The sequence below is a fragment of the Magnolia sinica genome, chromosome 3, assembly GCF_029962835.1.
Source record: "Magnolia sinica isolate HGM2019 chromosome 3, MsV1, whole genome shotgun sequence".
NCBI classification, from domain to species: Eukaryota; Viridiplantae; Streptophyta; class Magnoliopsida; order Magnoliales; family Magnoliaceae; genus Magnolia; species Magnolia sinica.
The window spans coordinates 52224568-52246308 of NC_080575.1; the positions used below are offsets into that span (position 1 = coordinate 52224568).

Consider the following 21741-nt stretch of genomic DNA (forward strand, 5'->3'; position numbering starts at 1 on the left):
CATTAAAATCAAAACCTCAAACTTGCAAGAGTAAATTAAAATATTACAACATTCACTACTCAACTGAAATTAAATACAATCATTCACCATAAATACAATAAAGGCATTCACCACATGACACAAAGGATTATAGTGGTTCGGTGCTTAAAGACAACTAGCTACACCTACTCCACTCCCAAAATTACTTCCCTCGTAATTTTGGCTTTCACTATGAAAAGGTTTTCCCAGGTTCACCTTAATAACCTTATACAATTCTTGTGATTTTCACAGGCTATCACAATCAAACTCAAATTGATATTTTCAGGCTATCTCAGACAAAACCTAAACTGAGATTTTAACAGGCTATCTCAGAAAAACTTAAAAGAGTTTAGAAGGTATACTTATCTTTACCATAGAAGACGTATCAGAAGCTTGTAGCGTAAGAACCTCTTTTTTGAATGTAGATTGTTCCTTATTCAGTCAGATAGAAAGGGTCTAGGGTTCTATTGATTTTAATTAAATTAAATTCAAAGGCTACTTGAATCAATTCTCTTAGATATCAAAAGTAGAGTATTGGTTACTCTCTTTAGAATCAAACTTGAAAGATCTGAGATAAATGGAATTGAAAAAAAGCTATATAAATTAAATTATAAATACCGTTTAATAGCTTGCTAATAACTTGAGCTTCTCTCTCTCTTGCAAAAGGATTTCGATAATTAAATTGTGTAATTCGGAATGAGAGAGGAGCTCAATTTATATGTAAAGAAGTTGGAACTTAGGCTAACCTGAGTCAGGCTTCGGCTAGCCTAAGTTCAGCGGATTCGGTTCAATGGACTTCGGATAGCGTAGGATAAGATTTATCCAAAATTCGGCTGGCCCGAGGTCTACTTCAGCTGGCCGAACAGCCCAGTTCGGCTAGCCGAATTTGCCCTTCGGCTGGCCGAATTCCCCTGAATTCCAAAAAGAGTTGTTGCTAGAATTTGACTTGAACTTTCTCGGGCTAGTCGAATTTCAAGCTCGGACTGGTCGAACCAAAACTCGGGCTAGCCAAATTTGCAACAAAAATCAATTGTTGCTTCGGGCTTGAAGTTGGCTGGCCGAGAAAGCTTAGGCTACCCGAACTAAAAGTTAGGCTGACTGAATTCCAAGCAAAATAAGCATAAAAACCTAAAATAACACATTTTTGAAAGTACTTGGTCCTAAGGTCTTTCTAGGGTTTTATACCACCTGAGATATATCAAATATCTGTTCTTCTTTGACTTGAACTAAGTCTTGGAACTTCATCTTGACTTTGAGCTTGATCTTTTCTTGAACGTTAGTCGATCTTGAGCTTGATCTTCTCTTGAGTATGGACCGGTCTTGAGCTTAATCTTCTATTGATCTTAAGCTTGATCCTCTCTTGATCTTGAGCTTGATCTTCTCTTGAACATAGACCGATCTTGAAGATCTATTGTTAAGTTGTTTTAGCTTTACGAAATTTGACAACTAAAGTGTGCTCAACATTTTAGCACTTACAATCTCCCCCCCTTTGTCAATTTCATGACAAAACAATTATCATTATAGATATGTAATCACTGAAGTCTTGTAACGGATCATCTTCTTGTAATCTTCAGTTTACTAATCAATGAAGAAGAACAACTGGAACTCCCCCTGTGAAAACATACAGCATTCCATATACATACATAGCGTTCATGCCATTCATTTCTCATTCATTCCATTCAATTCAAATCTCCATTAATCATTCTACTCTCCCCCTTTTTGTCACAAAATGACAAAGGAAGAATAAGATAAATCTCATAAAGCATATGAATTGTCCAATATTAAGGAACATGTGGAAGGAGAATAGTATAAGCATATGAAAGTGCTCATAATAGTAATTCATAAAGCAAAGCATGTGAAGGTGAGTTTAAGTGTCAGTGAAATCATCCAAGTATCAAGACATAAATTAAAGTTAAGTTACAAACCCATAATAACTTTTAAAAGAAAGAAAATTTGGCTCAATCCAACCAAGAGGAAGGAGCCAGCAGTGATGGATCATGTTGGCTCAAACTCCTGGTGATACGATGGAAGTACTTCTTCATGTACTTCACTGAAGACTTGTGGGTTTGAACCAATGATTCCTGCGATATATGCAAGGCTTCAACTTTCTCCTCCAGTGATTTAAGTCGCTCATCCACTCGAGAGGGTTGGTAGTCGGAATTAGCTGGATCATCTGAATCATCATCCAACTCATTAAAGATGTCTTCCATGGTAGTGTTTGCAGCTGGCTGTGCTTCCTTCTCTTCTTCATTTTGTGTAGGAAGCAAGGTGTCCCGTATCCATTACGATACGGCCGTATTGGCCGATACGTAACGGTAACGGCCGACACCGTTACGCGATATGGGGTCGAAACGGGCACCCCCTCGATTCTATGATCGTAACGCCGTTACGGGACCGTTATGGACCCGTAACGGCTGTTACGGGCCTTGAAAAATAGGAAAAAAAAAAAAAAAAACTTACCTTTTTTTTTTCTTTCTTTTCTTCTCCTCCTTCTTCTTCCTCCTCTTTTTCTTCTTCTCGGTTAGCTGCGGCCTTCTTCGTCTTCTCCTCTCTCTCTCTCTCTCTCTCTCTCTCTCTCTCTCTCTCTCTCTCTTCTTTCCCTCTTCTTTCTTTTTGGTTTCCCTCTCCCTTCTTTTTTTATTTGCAGGCGTACCACACACCAGCTAGCTGTTGTATGTACGTGTCATGCTAAGACGAGCGCTGACACTTCTCGAGCTCCGAGTTGTACGAACGGTTCAAAGGAGATCAAAGTTACAGGGCTCCACAGTGATGTATTTATTATATCTACACCGTTCATCTATTTTCATAGATCATTTTAGAGCACTACCAAAAAAATGAATTATATCCAAAGATCGTTTAGACCACACCAAAAATAGCAGCGGAGATAATGATTATCACCGTTAAACAATTCGTAGGGCTCACCGTAACGTTTATTTTCCATCCAATCTGTTCATAAGGTCAAAAAGACCTGAATGAAGAGGAAAAACAAATTTCATATTGATCCAAAACTTCTGTGATCCCAAGAAGGGTTTCAATGGTAGACGTTCAATCCTCCACTGCCTTTTGTAGTGTGGTCCACTTGATAATTAGATCTGTATTATTGTCCATGTCAAGCCTTAAGACGAGCTCGTCAAATGAATGGACGGTTTAGATATAACACATACCTCATGATCAGACCCGAGTGGGCCCCACCATGATGTATATATTTTATCCATGTCGTCCATCCATTTTGCTACATCATTTAAGGTCAGGATCCAAAAAGTTAGTAATATCCAAATCTCAGGTGGACCACACCATAGGAAACAGTGGTTATAGAATGCTCACCATTAAAATTTTCTTAAGGTCCACTGTAATGTTTATTTTCAATCTAACTTATTAATTGGGTCACACTAAGGTGGATGAAGGGAAAACACACATGTCAACTTGATCTAAAACTTTTGTAGCCCCCGATAAATTTTTAATGGTGAACGTTTAATTATTGTTGTTTCTTATGGTGCAGTCCACCTGAGCTTTGGATGTGCCTCATTTTTGACCTCATGCCGTAAAATTATTTGGCAAAATGGATAGACAGTGTGGATATAAAACATTCATCACAGGTGGGGCCCACAAAACTTTGACACGTGTGCTACACTTCACAATCCGAGTCCCGCTTAATTCGGGCCCTTAAAAAATTGTACACGAGACATATATTAACTTAAAATTTACCAATTAAATTATGGACTGCAATTGCTAACTCACAATGCCAAAATCAAATTGTTTGAATAGTTTTAATTGTTAATTTGTGGACTTATTTTTTAAAATAGGGCCTTTTGATTTTTTTTCATGATTCACTATCCAATAAATGTCCACCAATTCATAAGTGGGATAATGGCAATAAATTGCATGAATTTGAGGCTGATTTGGGGCATAGATTGGTCCTCCAAGTTAGCCCTAAATTGGCAATGCCATCTACCTGAATTTAATTTCATTTTTTAAAAAAGAACTATTGGGAGAAATGATATCAAATTGTTAAGTATATAAATTAGATATTTAGAAAATTAAACATATGAATTTTGTAATCAAATTCAGGTTACCTGGTTCAAAAATTAATCAGACAGTCCGATACAACTTCTCACCAAAGAGTAGACCGTTACACCACCATAAACATGTTCCAATTTATAAATGAATGCATATTTGGAATGCTTAGAATATTTCGGATTTAATCCATATTTTTTCATATTTTTTTGGCAAAAATAAAAAATAAAAAATTGCATCGTTACGGGCCGTTACGCCCCCGCATTGCCGTTACACCCCTATATTTGTATCGGTATCGGTAGGAAGAGGTTTAAGGTTCATCATAGTTAGATTGGAATTATTAAACAGGAGTTCAGATTCCGGTGGCTCAAACGAAGGAATTTGCATATTGTAATGAAACGCAAGGCAAGTCATAAGATGAGCAAATGGAATCGAACCATGCTTGGGATGCAAGCGAAACTGAATAATGATATAGCAAATTAAGGACGACAAACAGACACGTATACCAAAAATAACAGAGTGAAATACTCTAACCATGAAGGGTGTAAGATTAGTCTTATTCTCGGCTCGAGGATAAACATTGGATGTGAAAATTCGATGTAGTACATGGTATTTAGGGAGCATTTGGTTTGCGGGGAGAGCATTACTTGACCGCCATTCTACATTAAAGCGACATAGTTTGCGTGTGATGGTTTGTTTTTCAGAGTTGGACATTTTCTCTGATAATGTGGCAATTTGTATGCCATCATCCGCACAAACTATATCCATTAACGCTGAAATAATTCGCGATATTATTGTCAATGTCCCTTTAATAAATTTTACTGAGAATGATAAATTCTCAAGTGAGACATCACAAATGGATGCGTACATTCCTTGCACAATGGAGCGATAAGCCATTCCACCCCATCCCAAAATGCGTTCCCAACCAACTTCAGACAGAATAGGAACAAGACCAAAACGAGCAACGTGGTCTAAATTAACCGATTTTTCAATGATGGTATCTCTAGTGCGAAAATCCTGAATGTGCTCCGGATCATCTTCCGGCGACCATAGGGTTCTTACACCAATCGGAGTTGATTTACAAGAAGAAGTGACACGATTTTTGTGAGCTGTTTTCTTAGATCTATACTCCATACTAGTTTGCACATGAAAAAAAATCAAAGAAAATGATGGGAAAATGAGTAGATCAGATTTGGTCAAAACCCACAACAAATAGGGTTTCAAATGATGAAAAAACTAGTCAAATATGATTTACTAGCAAAAGACCACTAAATACTAGAAGAAATTTGAAAGAAAATCACTTACTAGCAAGATTGGAAGATGGGTTGGTCGAATGGGGCACCGGCTAGCCAATGAAGAAGAGGTGGAGTGAAAGAAATTTGGGGATTTTCCCCTTTTAGAGTCAAATCTGCGCGATCCTCGGCTAGTAAAAAAATCTCAAAAATTGTGATTTTTTGACATTTAATTTTTATTAAAATTTTATTTTCAATTCATGCATTTTATTATTACAAATAAACATAAACATAAATGCATAAAATAAAATAATTATTTAACAATACATAATCCAATATCATGCTTCAAGTTTGAAATTTTAGATTTGTCGAGCGGCTTAGTTAGTATATCTGCAAGCTGCTTCTCAGTTTAAATGTATTCCAGCATGATAGACTTGTCTTCAACTAATTCTTGAATATAATGGTATCGTATGTCAATATGTTTCGTACAAGAATGTTGAATTGGATTTTTAGAGATATTAATTGCACTTGAATTATCGCAATATGAAGTTATTGTATCTTGTATAATTCCATAATCAGCTAGCGTTCTTTTCATCTAAATTAGCTGAGTGCAAGCATTTCCTGCTGCAATATATTCAGCTTCAGCTGTAGAGAGATGGAATTTTGTTTCTTGCTGAGCCAAGATACTAAGCAGTTTCCAACGTAGAAACATCCACCACTAGTAGATTTTCTATTATCAACATTTCCTGCCCAGTCTGCATCTGTATATCCGGCAATTTGTACAGACGTATCATGTGGATACCATAGACCTAAGTTCGCAGAACTTGCGACATATCTGATTATCCGTTTAACAGCAGTTAAGTGCGATTCTTTAGGATTAGATTGATATCTAGCACATATTCCAACACTAAATGCAATATCAGGTCTACTAGTAGTTAATTACAAAAGACTACCAATTATACTTCGGTATAAACGAGAGTCTACACTTTTACCTAATTTATCTTTTGAGAGTTTAAGAGTCGTACTCATTTGAGTATCAAAATTTTTACCATTCTTAAAACCAAACTTTTTTACAAGGTTCAATGCATATTTGGTCTGTGAGATGAACATTCTATCTTCAAATTGTTTAACTTGTAATATAAGGAAATAGTTTAGTTCGCCGACCATACTCATTTCAAACTTGGATTTCATTAGATCTGCAAACTCAATAGATAAGTTAGCGCACGTAGATCCATAAATGATATCGTCAACATAGATCTGAACTTATCAGGATATGATCATTATATTTCTTGAAGAATAGAGTTTTATCAACACTACCCATAACAGAATTATGACTAAGTAAAAATTTAGTCAATTTTTCATACCATGCTTTGGGAGATTATTTCAACCCATAAAGAGCATTTTTAAGACGGTAAACATGATTTGGAAGTTTGGGATCTTCAAAACCCTTTGGTTGTTCAACATATACTTCTTTATTTAAATCATCATTTAAAAATGCACTTTTGACATCCATTTGATAAATTTTGAATTTTTTATGGCATGCAATAGAAATAAATAACCTAATTGATTTAAGGTGCACAACTGGTGCAAAGGTTTTATCATAATCAATTCCTTCTGTTTGAGTATACCCTTGTACAACCAGTCATGCCTTATTTCTAATAATGTTTACCATTTCATTAGTTTTATTCTTAAAAGTCCACTTGGTTCTAATCACATGTTTATTAGTAGGTCTGGAAACCAAATACCATACATCATTTCTAATAAATTGATTTAATTCTTCTTGCATGGCATTAATCCAACTTTTATCAGCAAGTGCTTCATTTACATTGCCTGGTTCAATTTGGGAAGTAAAGCAGACATGATTACATATATTTTCTAGTTGTCTTCTTATCTGAACGCCAGTGCAAGGGTTACCAAGTATTTGATTAGTCGGATGGCCTTTGACTAACCTTAACTCGGTATTGTCTGATTTAGATGAAGAGTCAGGTATATTAATCAAATTGACATCATCATCATCATCTTGATTAGGACTAGTTGTAATTTGTTGATCATCTATCACAACATTTATAGATTCTTGTATCACCCCAGTTCTTTTGTTAAGAATCCGGTATGCTCGACTATTTAGAGCATAACTTAGAAATATTCCCTCATTGCTCTTGGCTTCAAATTTTTCCAAATTTTCTCGGTGAAGTAATGTAAAACATTTGCTTCCAAAAGTTCGAAAATATTTAACTGTGGGCTCTTTATTAAACCATAATTCATAAGCTGTTTTGTTTTTAGCTTTTCTAATATATACACGATTTATTATATGGTATGCAGTACTAATAGCTTCAGCCCATAAATTTTTTGGTAGATTCATGCTATTTAGCATTACACTAGCCATCTCTTAAAGAATTCTATTTTTTCTTTCAACAATACCATTTTGTTGAGGTGTTTTTGGAGCAGAGAATTCATGCGATATACCATGATCATTATAGTACTTCTCAAAAATGTTATTTTCAAATTCAGTACCATGATCACTTCTAATTTTGATCACAAATAACTCTTTTTCAGTCTAGATACATTTTAAATTTTTTCTGACCTCATTAAGAGTATCTGATTTTTCTCTCAGAAAGGCTACCCGAGTATATCTAGTGTAGTCATCAACTACAACCAGAAAATATTTCTTTCCGCCTCTACTCTTCGTTCTAGTTGGCTTGACTAAATCCATATGGAGAAGTTTAAGGGGTTTAGCCATGGCTAAGGAGTTCACTTTCTTGTGACTATTAATTTACTTGCCAATTTGACATACGCCACACACTTTTTCTATTTTTTTCAGTTTGGGTGGGCCACGTAAGTGATCTCTTTTACTCAATTTATATAGATCTCTATAGTTTACATGTCCAAGATGTTTATGCCATAGTTTAGTGTCGTCTGTTTAGACCATGTAATATGAATGGTTTGTTGAGCAAGAGTTATCAATTATATCGCAATTTTCAGATGTTTTGTGACCATTTAATATTACATTTCCTTTTTCATTTATAATCTCACATCCGTGATCTGAAAATTTTACACTAAGCTTATTATCACAGATCTGAGATATACTTTAAAGATTGTGTTTTAATCCTTCAACATGCACATTTTCAAAGAGAGGAAAGTTAGGAAGTTGTACATTACCTTGGCCATTTATCTTGCAGTTGCTTCCATCTCTGAATGTAATTGAGCCACTATTTACTTCATTGATGTTTGAGAATATCGCCTTATCACCTGTCATGTGTCTCAAATATCCACCATCCAGGTACCACCTTGAATGGCTAATTGCTTTGAAAGCTGTGTAGGCAACAAAACACTTAACCTTTGGAACCCATTTCATTACGGTTCTAGGTTTAGGAGGATCTCTTATTTTTCGCTGTATTTGGGAGTTATGATTTCTCCTTTTTCTATATACTCCTGTCTTATCCGAGTTGGATTTCAATAGCTCTTTAAGCAAGTCCACAATTTTTTCAGCTAAGGGAGGTTTATTATTCTTTTGATGTTTATAGTTGATGACATATTATTTATTTTAGAGACTTGAAATGGTTTTGAGTTTTTGAATTCATTCTTTTTACAATTTGAATCTCTTAGAGTCTTTCCTTCAGAGTTCGAGGACTCTCCTCTTACAAAGATAGGAGCAGAATCCTTGGTTTTCAAAGAGTTATTTTTAATATAACCCAGACTAGACCTGTCACTACATCGCCTCGATGAGGTTAACAGTTTTTCAAGTTTTTGGTCACCAAGGGCATATTTCCAAGTATCCTTTGAACTCTGAAGGGAAGAAACTTCAAGTTTTAATTTCTCATTTTCTGTTTTAAGTTTTTGCAATTCGGAAGACTTAAAACTTAAATATAATTTTGATTTTTTCAAAACAATCGGAAAAATGAGATTTTTCTAAAACAACCTTTTCAAATTCTACTTTTAGTTTAGCATAATTTTCTTTTTGAATTTTCAAATTGACAGCTATTTTACAACTCTCTCTGTATAGGGCATTATAGGCATCTTGAAGATCATCTTCATTTTCAAGGTCACTTTTTAGAGTTTCATTGTCAGACATATCACAATTCACAACTGTCTGAAGAACTAACTCTTGCTATTGTCATAAAGGCTTTCACATCGTTTGCATTTTCTTGGTCTGATTCATCAGATTTAGAGTTAGTTTTAGACTCTGACGATTCATCCCAAGTAGCTATCATGCCTTTTCTTTTATCCTTTTTAGGACATTTAGAAGCTAAGTGCCCATATTCATAGCAGTTGAAACATTGACTGTCTTTTGTTTTAGATTTCTAAAATTTTGATTTTGATTTTCTTTTATCAGATGGTTTTTGAAAATATGTTCTTTTCTTATTTTTAAAAATTCTATAAAATTTCTTTGCTAACATTGCCATATCATCTTCATTTTTTTCAAAATCAAAATTTGCATTAGTTTCTTTTGAATTAGATTTAGAAGATTTAACAGCAATGGACTTAACTTTAGGAGCTTTGAAATTCAGCTCATAAGTTTGAAGAGAACCAACTAACGCCTCAACTTTCATAACATCAGTATCCCCTAACTCTTGTATAGCAGTAACATTTGAATTAAACCTATCAGGTAGTGATCGCAATATTTTTGCGCAAAACTTGCTTTCAGGGATTCCATCTCTAAGACCCCACATGGAATTTACTTTGTCATTCAATTTTATATAGAAGTCCATAAAAGACTCATTTTCTTCCATACGAATCTCCTCAAATTTGGTTGTGAGGATTTTAATTTTAAATTATTATTATTTTTTACTATAATAGTTCCATCATGTGTCATTTCGAGAATATCGTAGGCTTGTTTAGTTGTATCGCAAGAAATAATTCTTTTGAATTCATTAGGCGATAGAACACAAGTTATAACATTTAAGGACATTGCATTTGCACTGCTTTCACTTTTTTAACCATAGTCCAAAAAACAAATGCGGTTTCTTTCATTGATATGGTTCCATCATTGGCTACTACTTCCATCATTGGAGGGATCTACTTAGTTACAGTGGCTTGCCACACACTTTCATCCAAGGATTTGAGGAAAATCCTCATCCTAGTTTTCCAATATGAATAGTTAGATCCATCAAAGGGAGGTGGCTTGGTAATGGACAAGTTGTCGAAATTTGACATAATAAAGCTCTGGATCTAGCTCAAGGAGGTAAATCCAAAAAATAGAGCAACCCGCTCTGATACCATCGAGAATAAGTGCTGAATATGTAAATAAAACAACGATTTCAATTGCTTGAGTATCGAAACGTTGATTCCAAATAATTCGTAAGACAACCTTTACCTAAAGTTTTAGGAAGGACAATCTTATTTCACGAATTTCATTAAAATCAAAACTTCAAACTTGCAAGAGTAAATTAAAATATTACAACATTCACCACTCAATTGAAATTAAATACAATTATTCACCACAAATAAAATGAAGGCATTCACCACATGACACAAAGGATTATAGTATTTTAGTGCTTAAAGACAAGCACACCTACTCCACTCCCAAAATTACTTCCCTCGTAATTTTGGCTTTCACTATGAAAAGGTTTTCCCAAGTTCACCTTAATAACCTTATACAATTCTTGTGATTTTCACGGGCTATCACAATCAAACCCAAACTGAGATTTTTAGGCCATCTCAAACAAAACCTAAACTGAGAATTTAATAGGCTGTCTCAGAAAAACCAAATAGAGTTTAGAATGTATATTTATTTTCACCGTAGAAGACGTATCAGAAGCTTGTAGCAGAAGAACCTTTTTCTTAAATGCAGATTGTTCCTTGTTCAGTCAGATAGAAAGGGTTTAGGGTTCTATTGATTTTAATTAAGTTCAACCCAAAGGTTACTTGAATCAATTCTCTTAGATCTCAAAAGAAGAGTATTGGTTACTCTCTTTAGAATCAAACTTGAAGTTAAACCCAAAGATTTCAATTGCTTAAGTATTGAAACGTTGATTCCAAATAATTCATAGGACAACCTTCACCTAAAGTTTTGGAAGGACAACCTTATTTCACGAATTTCATTAAAATCAAAACTTCAAACTTGCAAGAGTAAATTAAAATATGACAACATTCACCACTCAACTGAAATTAAATACAATCATTCACCACAAATAAAATGAAGGCATTCACCACATGACACAAAGGATTATAGTATTTTAGTGCTTAAAGACAAGCACACCTACTCCACTCCCAAAATTACTTCCCTCGTAATTTTGGCTTTCACTTTGAAAAGGTTTTCCCAGGTTTACCTTAATAACCTTATACAATTCTTGTGATTTTCATGGGCTATCACAATCAAACCCAAACTGAGATTTTTAGGCTATCTCAAACAAAACCTAAACTGAGAATTTAATAGGCAGTCTCAGAAAAACCTAAAAGAGTTTAGAATGTATATTTATCTTCACCGTAGAAGACGTATCAGAAGCTTGTAGCAGAAGAACCTCTTTCTTGAATGTAGATTGTTCCTTGTTCAGTCAGATAGAAAGGGTCTAGGGTTCTATTGATTTTAATTAAGCTAAACCCAAAGGCTACTTGAATCAATTCTCTTAGATCTCATAAGAAGAGTATTGGTTACTCTCTTTAGAATCAAACTTGAAATATCTGAGATAAAGGGAATTGAAACAAATCTATATAAATTAAATTATAAATACCATTCAATAGCTTGCTAATAACTTGAGCTTCTCTCTCTCTTGCAGAAGGATTTTGATAATTAGCTTGTGTAATTCAGAATGAGAGAGGAACTCAATTTATAGGTAAAGAAGTTGGAGCTTCGGCTAGCCCGAGTCAGGCTTTGACTAGCCTAAGTTTAGCGGATTCAGTTCAACGGACTTCGAATCGCTCATGATAAGATTTATTTAAAATTCGGCTGGCCTGAGGTCAACTTCAGCTGGCCGAACAACCCAGTTCGACTAGCCAAATTTGCCCTTTGGCTGGCCGAATTCCCCCGAATTCCAAAAAGAGTTGCTGTTGGAATTTGACCCGAACTTTCTCGGGCTAGCCGAATTTTAAGCTCGGGCTAGATGACTTTGCAACAAAAATCAGTTGTTGCTTCGGGCTTGAAGTTGGGCTGGCCGAACAAAAAGTTAGGCTAGCTGAATTCCAAGCAAAATAAGCATAAAAATCCAAAATAACACATTTTTGAAACTACCTAGTCCTAAGGTCTTTCTAGGGTTTTATACCACCTGAGATATCTCAAGTATATGTTCTTCTTTGACTTGAACTAAGTCTCGGAACTTCATCTTGACTTTGAGCTTGATCTTTTCTTGAACGTTAGTCGATCTTGAGCTTAATCTTCTCTTGAGTATGGACCAGTCTTGAGCTTAATCTTCTCTTGATCTTGAGCTTGATCTTCTCTTGAACATAGACCGATCTTGAAGATCTATTGTGAAGTTGTTTTGGCTTTACGAAATTTGACAACTAAAGTGTGCTCAACATTTTAACACTTCCATACTTCATCCGCATTAAGGCAAGTTGAACATATATAGGCATGCTCACCTGCGCACGTGCGCACATGCACACCTTTGAACATGTGTCATGGGCTGAAAATCCAAACGGTCCATGTGATGCAGCACCCCATGAAACCCCCAGGTACCAATTTTCACCCTAATCCAAAACTCTAGTGGGCCATATCAAAGAGAGATGCAAATTAAGGGAAGAAACTGCTTTCTTTCGTGAGAATTGGTGTGTAACTGAGATTTGGGCTATATATATATATATATATATATATATATATATAGAGAGAGAGAGAGAGAGAGAGAGAGAGAGAGGAATGCTCACTTGCGCACCATATCTCACAAGAACCCAAAATCTAAACGGTCCACTCAAGGGAGGAAACTGTTTCCTTTTGCCATGGCCCACCAAAGTTTTGGATCATGGTGAAAGTCGGCACCCCAAGCGTTTCATGGGGTGCTGCATCACATGGATGTAGTGTTCAAATTATCTCCGATATTATCTTTATCTCTAGCTCAACGATACCGATACCACTGGTAGCAATACCGATAATGCTGGTAGTATCAGAAATTCCAGGTATTAGCAATGTATTGCTAAGTATTGCCAACGTATCAATATCGCTAATGTAATCGTCAATATTTTCAACTATGTAAATTCTAGGTGTCATTTGTATTGTCAATGCATGAATATTGCCAATGCATTGCCAATATTTTTGGCTATGTAAATTCTAGGTAATGCTTGTATCATAAGTGTATTGATGACAATGCATTGATATCATCAAAATTTTATTTACTAAAAAAAAATTTATTTCAAATTTTTTTTTTTTTTTCATGGGCACATGGTTGTATGTAGTGTTCAATTTGGCATTGATAATATTGATAATATCTCGATATGATCAATATTGCAACATGCGAGATATCGAGACCACAATCTTTCGTTTCCTTTCCAATTGTTGATGATTTCTTTGTAAAATATCATGTGTTGTTGATATTTTGCAATATCAATGGATGTTTAGATGGAAGGTTGGATGGTTAAATAGGCTAGAGGGGATGGTTGGACTGATTTCTTACAACAACACATGCTTTTAAGGTCCCATTAAATGGAAACTTGTCATGTATGCATTCTTTTTTCTTTTTTTTTTCGAAATATTCAAATATGTACATTTTAACATCTCCCAAAGTTTCGTTGAAAATTCCACCGTTTTTCCTATGTTTCCCCACATTTCTGGTTATCAGCGATATTATCGGCGATATCGATATTGTTTCCGTATCCCCAACCAACGAAACTTGTAGCGATACCGATACTTCAAACACTACATGGATGGTTCAGATTTTAGCCTCATATCACAGGGGGTGAGTTCTAAAAAAGTTATTAGGAGTTCTCGTGAGAACTGGTGTGCAGGTGAGCATTCCTCTGTATATAGAGGCATGCACATTTGTGCACGTGCACACCTTTGCACACGTATCATGGGCTGAAAATCTGAATGGTCCATGTGATGTGGCACCCCATGAAACCCCCAGGGACCAATTTTCACCATGATCCAAAACTCTGGCGGGCCATAGCAAAGAGAGATGCAAATAAAGGGAAGAGACGATTTTATTTTGCCATGGCCTACCAAAGTTTTGGATCAAGGTAAAAGTTGGGCCTTGGGGGTTTTATGGGGTGCTGCATCATGTGTACCATTCAGATTTTGGGCTCATATCACGTGTGATGAGTTCTCAAAAAGTTCTCACAAGAACTTGTGAGAACTAGTGCACAGTTGAGCATTGATATATATATATATATATATATATATATATATAAAACATTTAAAAAAAGTGGTAGTGGTTACATGCTATTTTAGATTAGACTCCAAAAGAACATCTATTCATGATGGGGCGCCCCACTTTCATGGTGCAGTAACCTTGTTGGGCAGGTTGAATGCCACATGCCCTTGATAAACCAATCTACGGGTTGGATGGGATACACGCTATACACACCATGCAGCCCCATATGCAAAGTGTTGTAGAACTCGTTTCCTTTTTTTGGTTTTGGGAATCAGAAAGGTTGTAACCATTATTACCAATCAGGAATGATGCTGGATCCTCTACAAGTATTTGTAGAAAAAGCTTTTTCTACAACTCTTATTCAACTACGTGTAGATAGAGATGCAAATCAAGGGAAGAAACTATTTTCTTTTGTCATGGCCTACCAAAGTTTTGAATCAGGGTAAAAGTTGGGCCTTGGGGTTTTATGGGGTGCTGCATCATGTGTACTGTTCAGATTTTGGGCTCACGTCATGTGTGATGGGTTCTCAAAAAGTTCTCATGAGAACTTGTGAGAACTAGTGCACAGTTGAGCATTGAGCTATATATGTATGTGTGTGCCTGCGTGTGTGTGTGGACATTAAAAAAATGTGGTAGTAGTAGCATGCTGTTTTAGATTAGACTTTAAAACAACATCTATTCGTGATGGGGCGCCCCACTTTCATGGTGCAGTAACCTTGTTGGACACGTTGAATGCCACATGCACTTGATAAACCAATCTATGGGTTGGATGGGATACACGCTATACACACCATGCAGCCCCATATGCAAAGTGTTGTGGAACTGGTTTCCTTTTTATAGTTTTGGGAACCAGAAAGGTAGTAACCATTATTACTAATCAGGAATGATGCTGGATCCTCTACAAATAGTTGTAGAAAAAGTTTTTTCTACAACTCTTATTCAACTGCCTGTAGATGTTAACTGTTACTGTCTGTATGGGCTCCACCATAGTGATTGGATGCCCAAAAATGAGTTTTACATAATTAGGAGGTGGGCCATGCCATGAAAACAATGCAAATCCACTCAAAAACATTCAAATTCACGCGATGGCCCATGTGATGGTTGGATTGGCCTTATTTTTGGGGCATCCAACCTTCCTAGTGGGGCGACCCTTCTAAATGGGTTGGATTTCGTACAAAAACCAGTGGGCCCCATGACCAAAGTTGTAGAAGAAGCTTTTTCTACGAAAGTTATAGAGGATCCAGCATCATCTGCAATTCCTAATTAATTCAAGTATTGGTCATATATATAATATTGGGCATATATATACATAAATATATAATACATATTATAATATAATGAGGTTTGGGTATGGGCAGGGAATACCCACACCTAGCCCAATCGGAACTCAAATTAACACCCAAACCTGCAGCCACATCCATTTAGCTGCACCTATACCCAGTCAATGTTGGGCTGGGCTCATGTACTTGTTGTGCATTCCCGGCCTGGCCCAATGCCACCCTTATGTGAGTGATGAGTGGTGTAAGCCATTGCTATGGCCTATTACGAGAGCCCAGGGTAGAAGAGGAAGGTCGATGTCTAGTGGGCAGTCAATGATAAAACTTCTGCAAATCTACCATTTAAAAGCCAAAATCCAAACTCATGGGAAGACTAACTTGATGATGATGATTATGAGACACATATATGAAAGTGCGTGTGTGCATGCATTGGTAGGACTTTTGTACTGATTTACATAAGTTGATTGGCGTTCCAGTGTTTCATGTGATGTAACAATGAAATAAAACAAACATTTGAAATGTAGAACAATTTGAGAATGGGGATAACACTTGCTTTGTGCCATTGAAGATTTCTTGTTGGGTACAACTACTTATCATCATCTAGTGGCATATGAATCTTACATATGAACCTGATTTGATTTTGATGAAATAAAAATTGAAGAATGGCTTCTTTATGAACTCTGCTTGCATGGTTATTACTCCTATACACTATATCTCTCAGTGTGCATCAGTCATTCACATTTGTTGAGATGCTTCTTCCTATGTCGCAATATGAAGATGGCTTTGATAACAAACATCAAATTGTCATTCTTTCAACTTCTTCTTGGGGGTTTGAAATCGGACTTCTTTTGCAGGAAGTGGTCTTTTTCGACCTTCTGTTCATCTTCCAGCATTATGTGCTGTATCGTCCCCTAAGAGAGAAGCCTTCTTCCACAGTTGATGAAGAAATTACAGCCCCACTTGTGAAGTCTTCTGGTTCCTCCCAAGCAGCTGATGTTTAAAGGCAGTCCTGTCTTTTGCGTGGAATGTGGTAAGAATATCAACATAGTTCACATGTCATCTGACATTTTATTCCTGTTTGAAAATCCATATGTTTGCAAAAAGCTGTAGATTTGGTTTCCTGCTTCATCAACTCTTCATATAGTGTATATCATGGACACATTCCTGGGATGGGATGAAATAGTTAAAGAATCATTATACATTGGTGTTTGATATAAGCAAAATAAAGGTGTTTAAAATCGTTCAAGCAGATGTAGAAGAGTATTTCTGGTGACCAAATTGCCAGTACTCACATGTGGACAATATTCGAAGCATCGGTATCGCTACGAGTTTTGTTGGTTAGGGATACAGAAACAATATCGATATCGCCGATAATATCGCTGATAACCGGAAATGTGGGAAAACATAGGAAAAACGGTGAAATTTCAGTGAAACTTCAGGAGATGTTAAAATGTACATATTTGCATATTTAGAAATAAAAAAAATTACAAAAAGAATGCATTCATAACAAGTTTCCATTTAATGGGGCCTTAAAAGCATATGTTGTTATAAGAAATCAATCCAACCATCCCCTCTGGCCTATTTAACCATCCAACCTTCCATCTAAATATCCATCGATATTGCAAAATATCAACAACACATGATATTTCACCAAGAAATCATTCATAACAAGTTTCCATTTAATGGAGCCTTAAAAGCATATGTTGTTGTAAGAAATCAGTTCAACCATCCCCTTTGGCCTATTTAACCATCCAACCTTCCATCTAAACATCCATCGATATTGCAAAATATCAACAACACATGATATTTAACCAAGAAATCATCAACAATTGGAAAGGAAACAAAAGATTGTGGTCTCAATATCTTGCATGTTGCAATATCAATAATATCGAGATATTATCAATATTATCAATGCCAAATTGAACACTACATACAACCATGTGCCCATGAAAGAAAAAAAAAAAAAAAAATTTGAATAATTTTTTTTCTAGTAAACAAAAATTTGATGATGTCAATACGTTATCATCAATGCACTTATGATACAAGCATTACCTAGAATTTACATAGTCGAAAATATTGGTGATGCATTGGCAATACAAATTACGTCTAAAATTTACATAGTTGAAAATATTGACGATTACTCTTGCTCGGGTGGTAAACTCTCTGGAGTTTCAACACCCGGTCAAGGGTTTGAGTATCCATAGGTGGTGAAATTCCACTAGCGTGGGTGTGTGGGGTGTGTGTGCGTGTGTTAAAAAAAAAGGTTATATGTGTTTTAAAAAAAATATATTGACGATTACATTAGCGATATTGATACGTTGGCAATACTTAGCAATACTTTGCTAATACCTGGAATTTCTGATACCATCAGCATTATCGGTATCGCTACCAGTGGTATCGGTATCGTTGAGCTAGAGATAAAGATAATATCGAAGATATTTCGATAATATCGGAGATAAATCGAACACTGGTAGTGATTTATACATAAAAGTAAGAGTGTGAATTTACTTCGGATGGTGATTTCATAGAAGTAGAGTGCTGCTATATGCTAATATATATGCTATGAAGCACTCAATCTTGGTACATGTAGAATGCATTTAAGAGACTCGAATGCAGCATGCCTACTGTGGATGAGGCATACTGTAGATATCAAAGCAATTGGTTAATCCTATCCTCTAATTGGACTAGTTTTGAGGATTCCAATTGGAGGCTAGCATCACCTCATGTGTGATTTTTGGCATATTGTAAGGCCCAACAGATGACTGTTTTGAATCCTGACTAAGCATTTAGCACTGTCTTCCTTCCCCCTTTAGCATTCATCATAACTATTACCATCATCATCGTCTAAGCTCCTAACTAATTGTGGTCGGCTACACGAATTTCGTTTCTCTTGTCTACTTTATTAAGGACCATATGATAGGCCATCAAATATTTTCTTACTACCTCCACCCTCGTCCTTTTGGACCTTTGGCTTGCCCTATCAAAGCCTTCAACTTGAACAGGTTCACTCCTAACCTGTATAGTTTTTGGTCTCCAATATGCACAGGCTAACCATCTGTCTAGTTTTCTTCATCCTATTACTTATGGGTGGTGCTACTAAATTTCCTTGGATGTGTTCATTTCTAATTCTATCATTGTTTTGCCTCACGTCAGCTACACTTATGCCTTTAGCATTAAGAAGGAAAATAAATTATTAGTAACACCATTCTTTTTAGAGCTGAAAGTCGGGTGGGTTCAACCCGACCGACCTGTGACTGACCCGACATTGGGTTGGGCTCAGGCAAGATGTATCTAGTTCCGTCTCGAGCTTGGGCTATACAAACACCAACTTGATAAAATTTTGGTCGGGCTCAGGTAGAGGTCTCGGGTTGCCTGACCCAACCCGAACCCGATCGATATCTAAGTTATAACTTATATTTGAGTGCGGATCATCTGTGTTGAAGGCACAGGCAAGGAATTCTAATACCGTCGCGTCTCATTGGTACACATCATTTCCAATGACTCAACTAGCAAGATACACCGGATTTCTCTCCCAAATAGATTGCGTGCTACACAACATGACTTTTGACGTTTCGAACTTCTCTGGGCCTCATAATTATTTGTGTTTTAGATCCACACCATCCATCAATTTTTACAAATCATTCTAGAGCATGACCCCAAAAATGAGGCACATTCAAAGCTCAAGTGGACCACACCACAAAAAACAGTAGGGATTGAACAAGCTACTGTTGAAACTTTCCTAGGGCCAACCGTGAGGCTTATTTTCCATCTGACCTATTCATTTTCCATCTGACCTATTCATAAGATCACACATACCTGAAGGAAGTTAAAATACAAATATCAGCTTGATCAGAGCCTTTTATGGCCCCAAAAAGTGTTCAATAGTAGCATCAATTCCTATTGTTTTCAATGGTGTGGTCCACTTTAGCTTTGGATCTTCATTTTTTCGGGTTCGTATCCTAGAATGATCTAAAAATTTAGATGGATGGGGTGGATTTTAAAAATACCTTATTGCGGGGCCCATGTAAATTTCACACGTCAAGAAATTCCATTGTTGTGTGGTGTAGGGAGCAGATTAGGTGAGAACCCAACCTCACCCAAGACTTTGCAGCCCTTACCATGGGGCCCACCTTGATGTGCGTATGCTATATCCACTCTGTCCATCCGTTTTTTCATATCATTTTAGAGTATGATCCAAAAAATTAAGAAGATCGAATTATCAGGTGGACTGTAGTCTAGGATAGAGTGGTGATTGAACACCCTATCGTTAAAAACTTCTTAGGACGTGATTGAACACCCTATCGTTAAAAACTTCTTAGGACGCAAATTAATGTTTCCGTAGATTTTTTTTGCTATCCAATCTGTTGATAAGTTCACATAAGCCTGTGGTCAATCACCAATGTTTCCTATGGTATGGGCCACTTGATAATTCGATCTGCTTCATTTTTTGCATAGTACCCTAAAATAATCTGGGAAAAAGGATGGACGGGGTGGACATGGAATACACACATCAAGGTGGCCACCATGGTCAGGGCCGCACCTCTTGGGTGAGGCCAGGGTCTCACCTAACCTGCTCCCATGGAGCATCTTATTCCAGTGGAGAGAAGAAAACTGGAAGTGTTGACGTGTAGAACTTTTGTGGTACCTATCGTAATGTATGTATCAGATCCTTCTTTTCGGTCTGCCCCATCATCTTTTCTTCTTCTTCTTCTACTCCTCTCTCTCTCTCTCTCTCTCTCTCTCTCTCTCTCTCTCCTTTTTCCCTTCCTGAAAGCTAGCGGAAATGACTCAATCATAGGGTCTGCCTTGGGAGAGTGGGTAGGCTAACCCACTCAACTCTTGGAGCTGGGGGTACAATCTAAAGTCCCTGTTTGGTAAACACCTAAAAACGAGTTCATCTCGTTTTAGATAAAATAATAATAATAATAATTATGTCTAATACAGATATACTGTTAACTGAAATGAGGAAAACTCATTTTTACGCGTCTACCAAACAGTGCCCAGGCAAAATTTTAGAGGAAAATGCAGCCTGGATTTCTGCAGGTAAACAGCACTGGTCTGAGCTGCTGCATAGAGAGATTTCTTGATGCCTGCTGACAGGATTTGCATTTCCTTGGGGCTGTCCAGGGCCCTAATTTACCACCACGTGGATAGGCCATGGCCCAAAATGTATTGATCTGATAATCCTAACTCTAGAGAAATTTCAGCCGCTGAATGTGGATTCCTTAGGTCTTTATTTCCTCAACTTTTTAATGACCTTCCATTTTCAGCTGTTAATGCGATGGGTTAGATAATCCGATAAGTGTGAGCCATAGCCAAATGATCTGTTATTCATAGCCAACCATTTAAGTGCCTTATTATTATTATTATTATTTTCTCATGTAAGTGGAAGCTTATTTCTTTGCTCAACTTTTTTTTCCTAACCTTCCATTTTCAGGATGCTAATTCAACAGCTAGGATCATTGCAATCAAAGTTCATTTTACATGTAGGGATCGCGTGTTTGGGCAGTGGGATTAGAAGGGATTAGGTGGGATGGGATTCATATTGTCTTGTGCCAATTCCACTCCATGTTTGGAAGGAACGGAAAAGCTTGGAATTAGATTAGATGGAATTGCATTGGGTCCTGTGCTAATTTTACTCAATGTTAGCAAGTTGTGTAGGTCCCACCATGATGTGTTGGCTATATAACCACACCGTTCACCCATTTTTTGAGATTATTTTAGAGCATCAGCCAAAAAATCAGGTAAATCTAAAGCTCAAGTGGACCCCACCATAGGAAGCAACGGGGATTGAATACTTAACGTTAAAAACTTCTTTGGGGCCACATAAGTTTTGGATCTACCTTATTTTTAGGCCCATGCCATAAAACGAGGTTATAAAACAAATGAACGGTTTAGATATAGCACATGTGTGTTATTCTCAGTAATTTCAAATGATGGTGGTTATATCCATTCAATGTACCACCA

General features: G+C 36.5%; 1 protein-coding gene across 2 annotated transcripts in view; it reads left to right on the top strand.

The window, feature by feature from the left end:
• Positions 1-21269, top strand: part of LOC131239915 (cystinosin homolog) — a 60969-nt gene extending 39700 nt beyond the window's left edge. Inside the window, exons 8-9 of one of the 2 annotated variants that reach the window (XM_058237845.1) lie at positions 16629-16804; positions 21212-21269. In XM_058237845.1, coding sequence (XP_058093828.1) covers positions 16629-16775 — 147 coding nt within the window. In that variant the 3' untranslated portion in view covers positions 16776-16804; positions 21212-21269. Of the gene's footprint in view, positions 1-16628; positions 17024-21211 lie in introns of those variants that run through there. The other variant, XM_058237844.1, reaches the window with a different exon arrangement.
• The last annotated feature ends 472 nt before the right edge of the window (positions 21270-21741 follow it).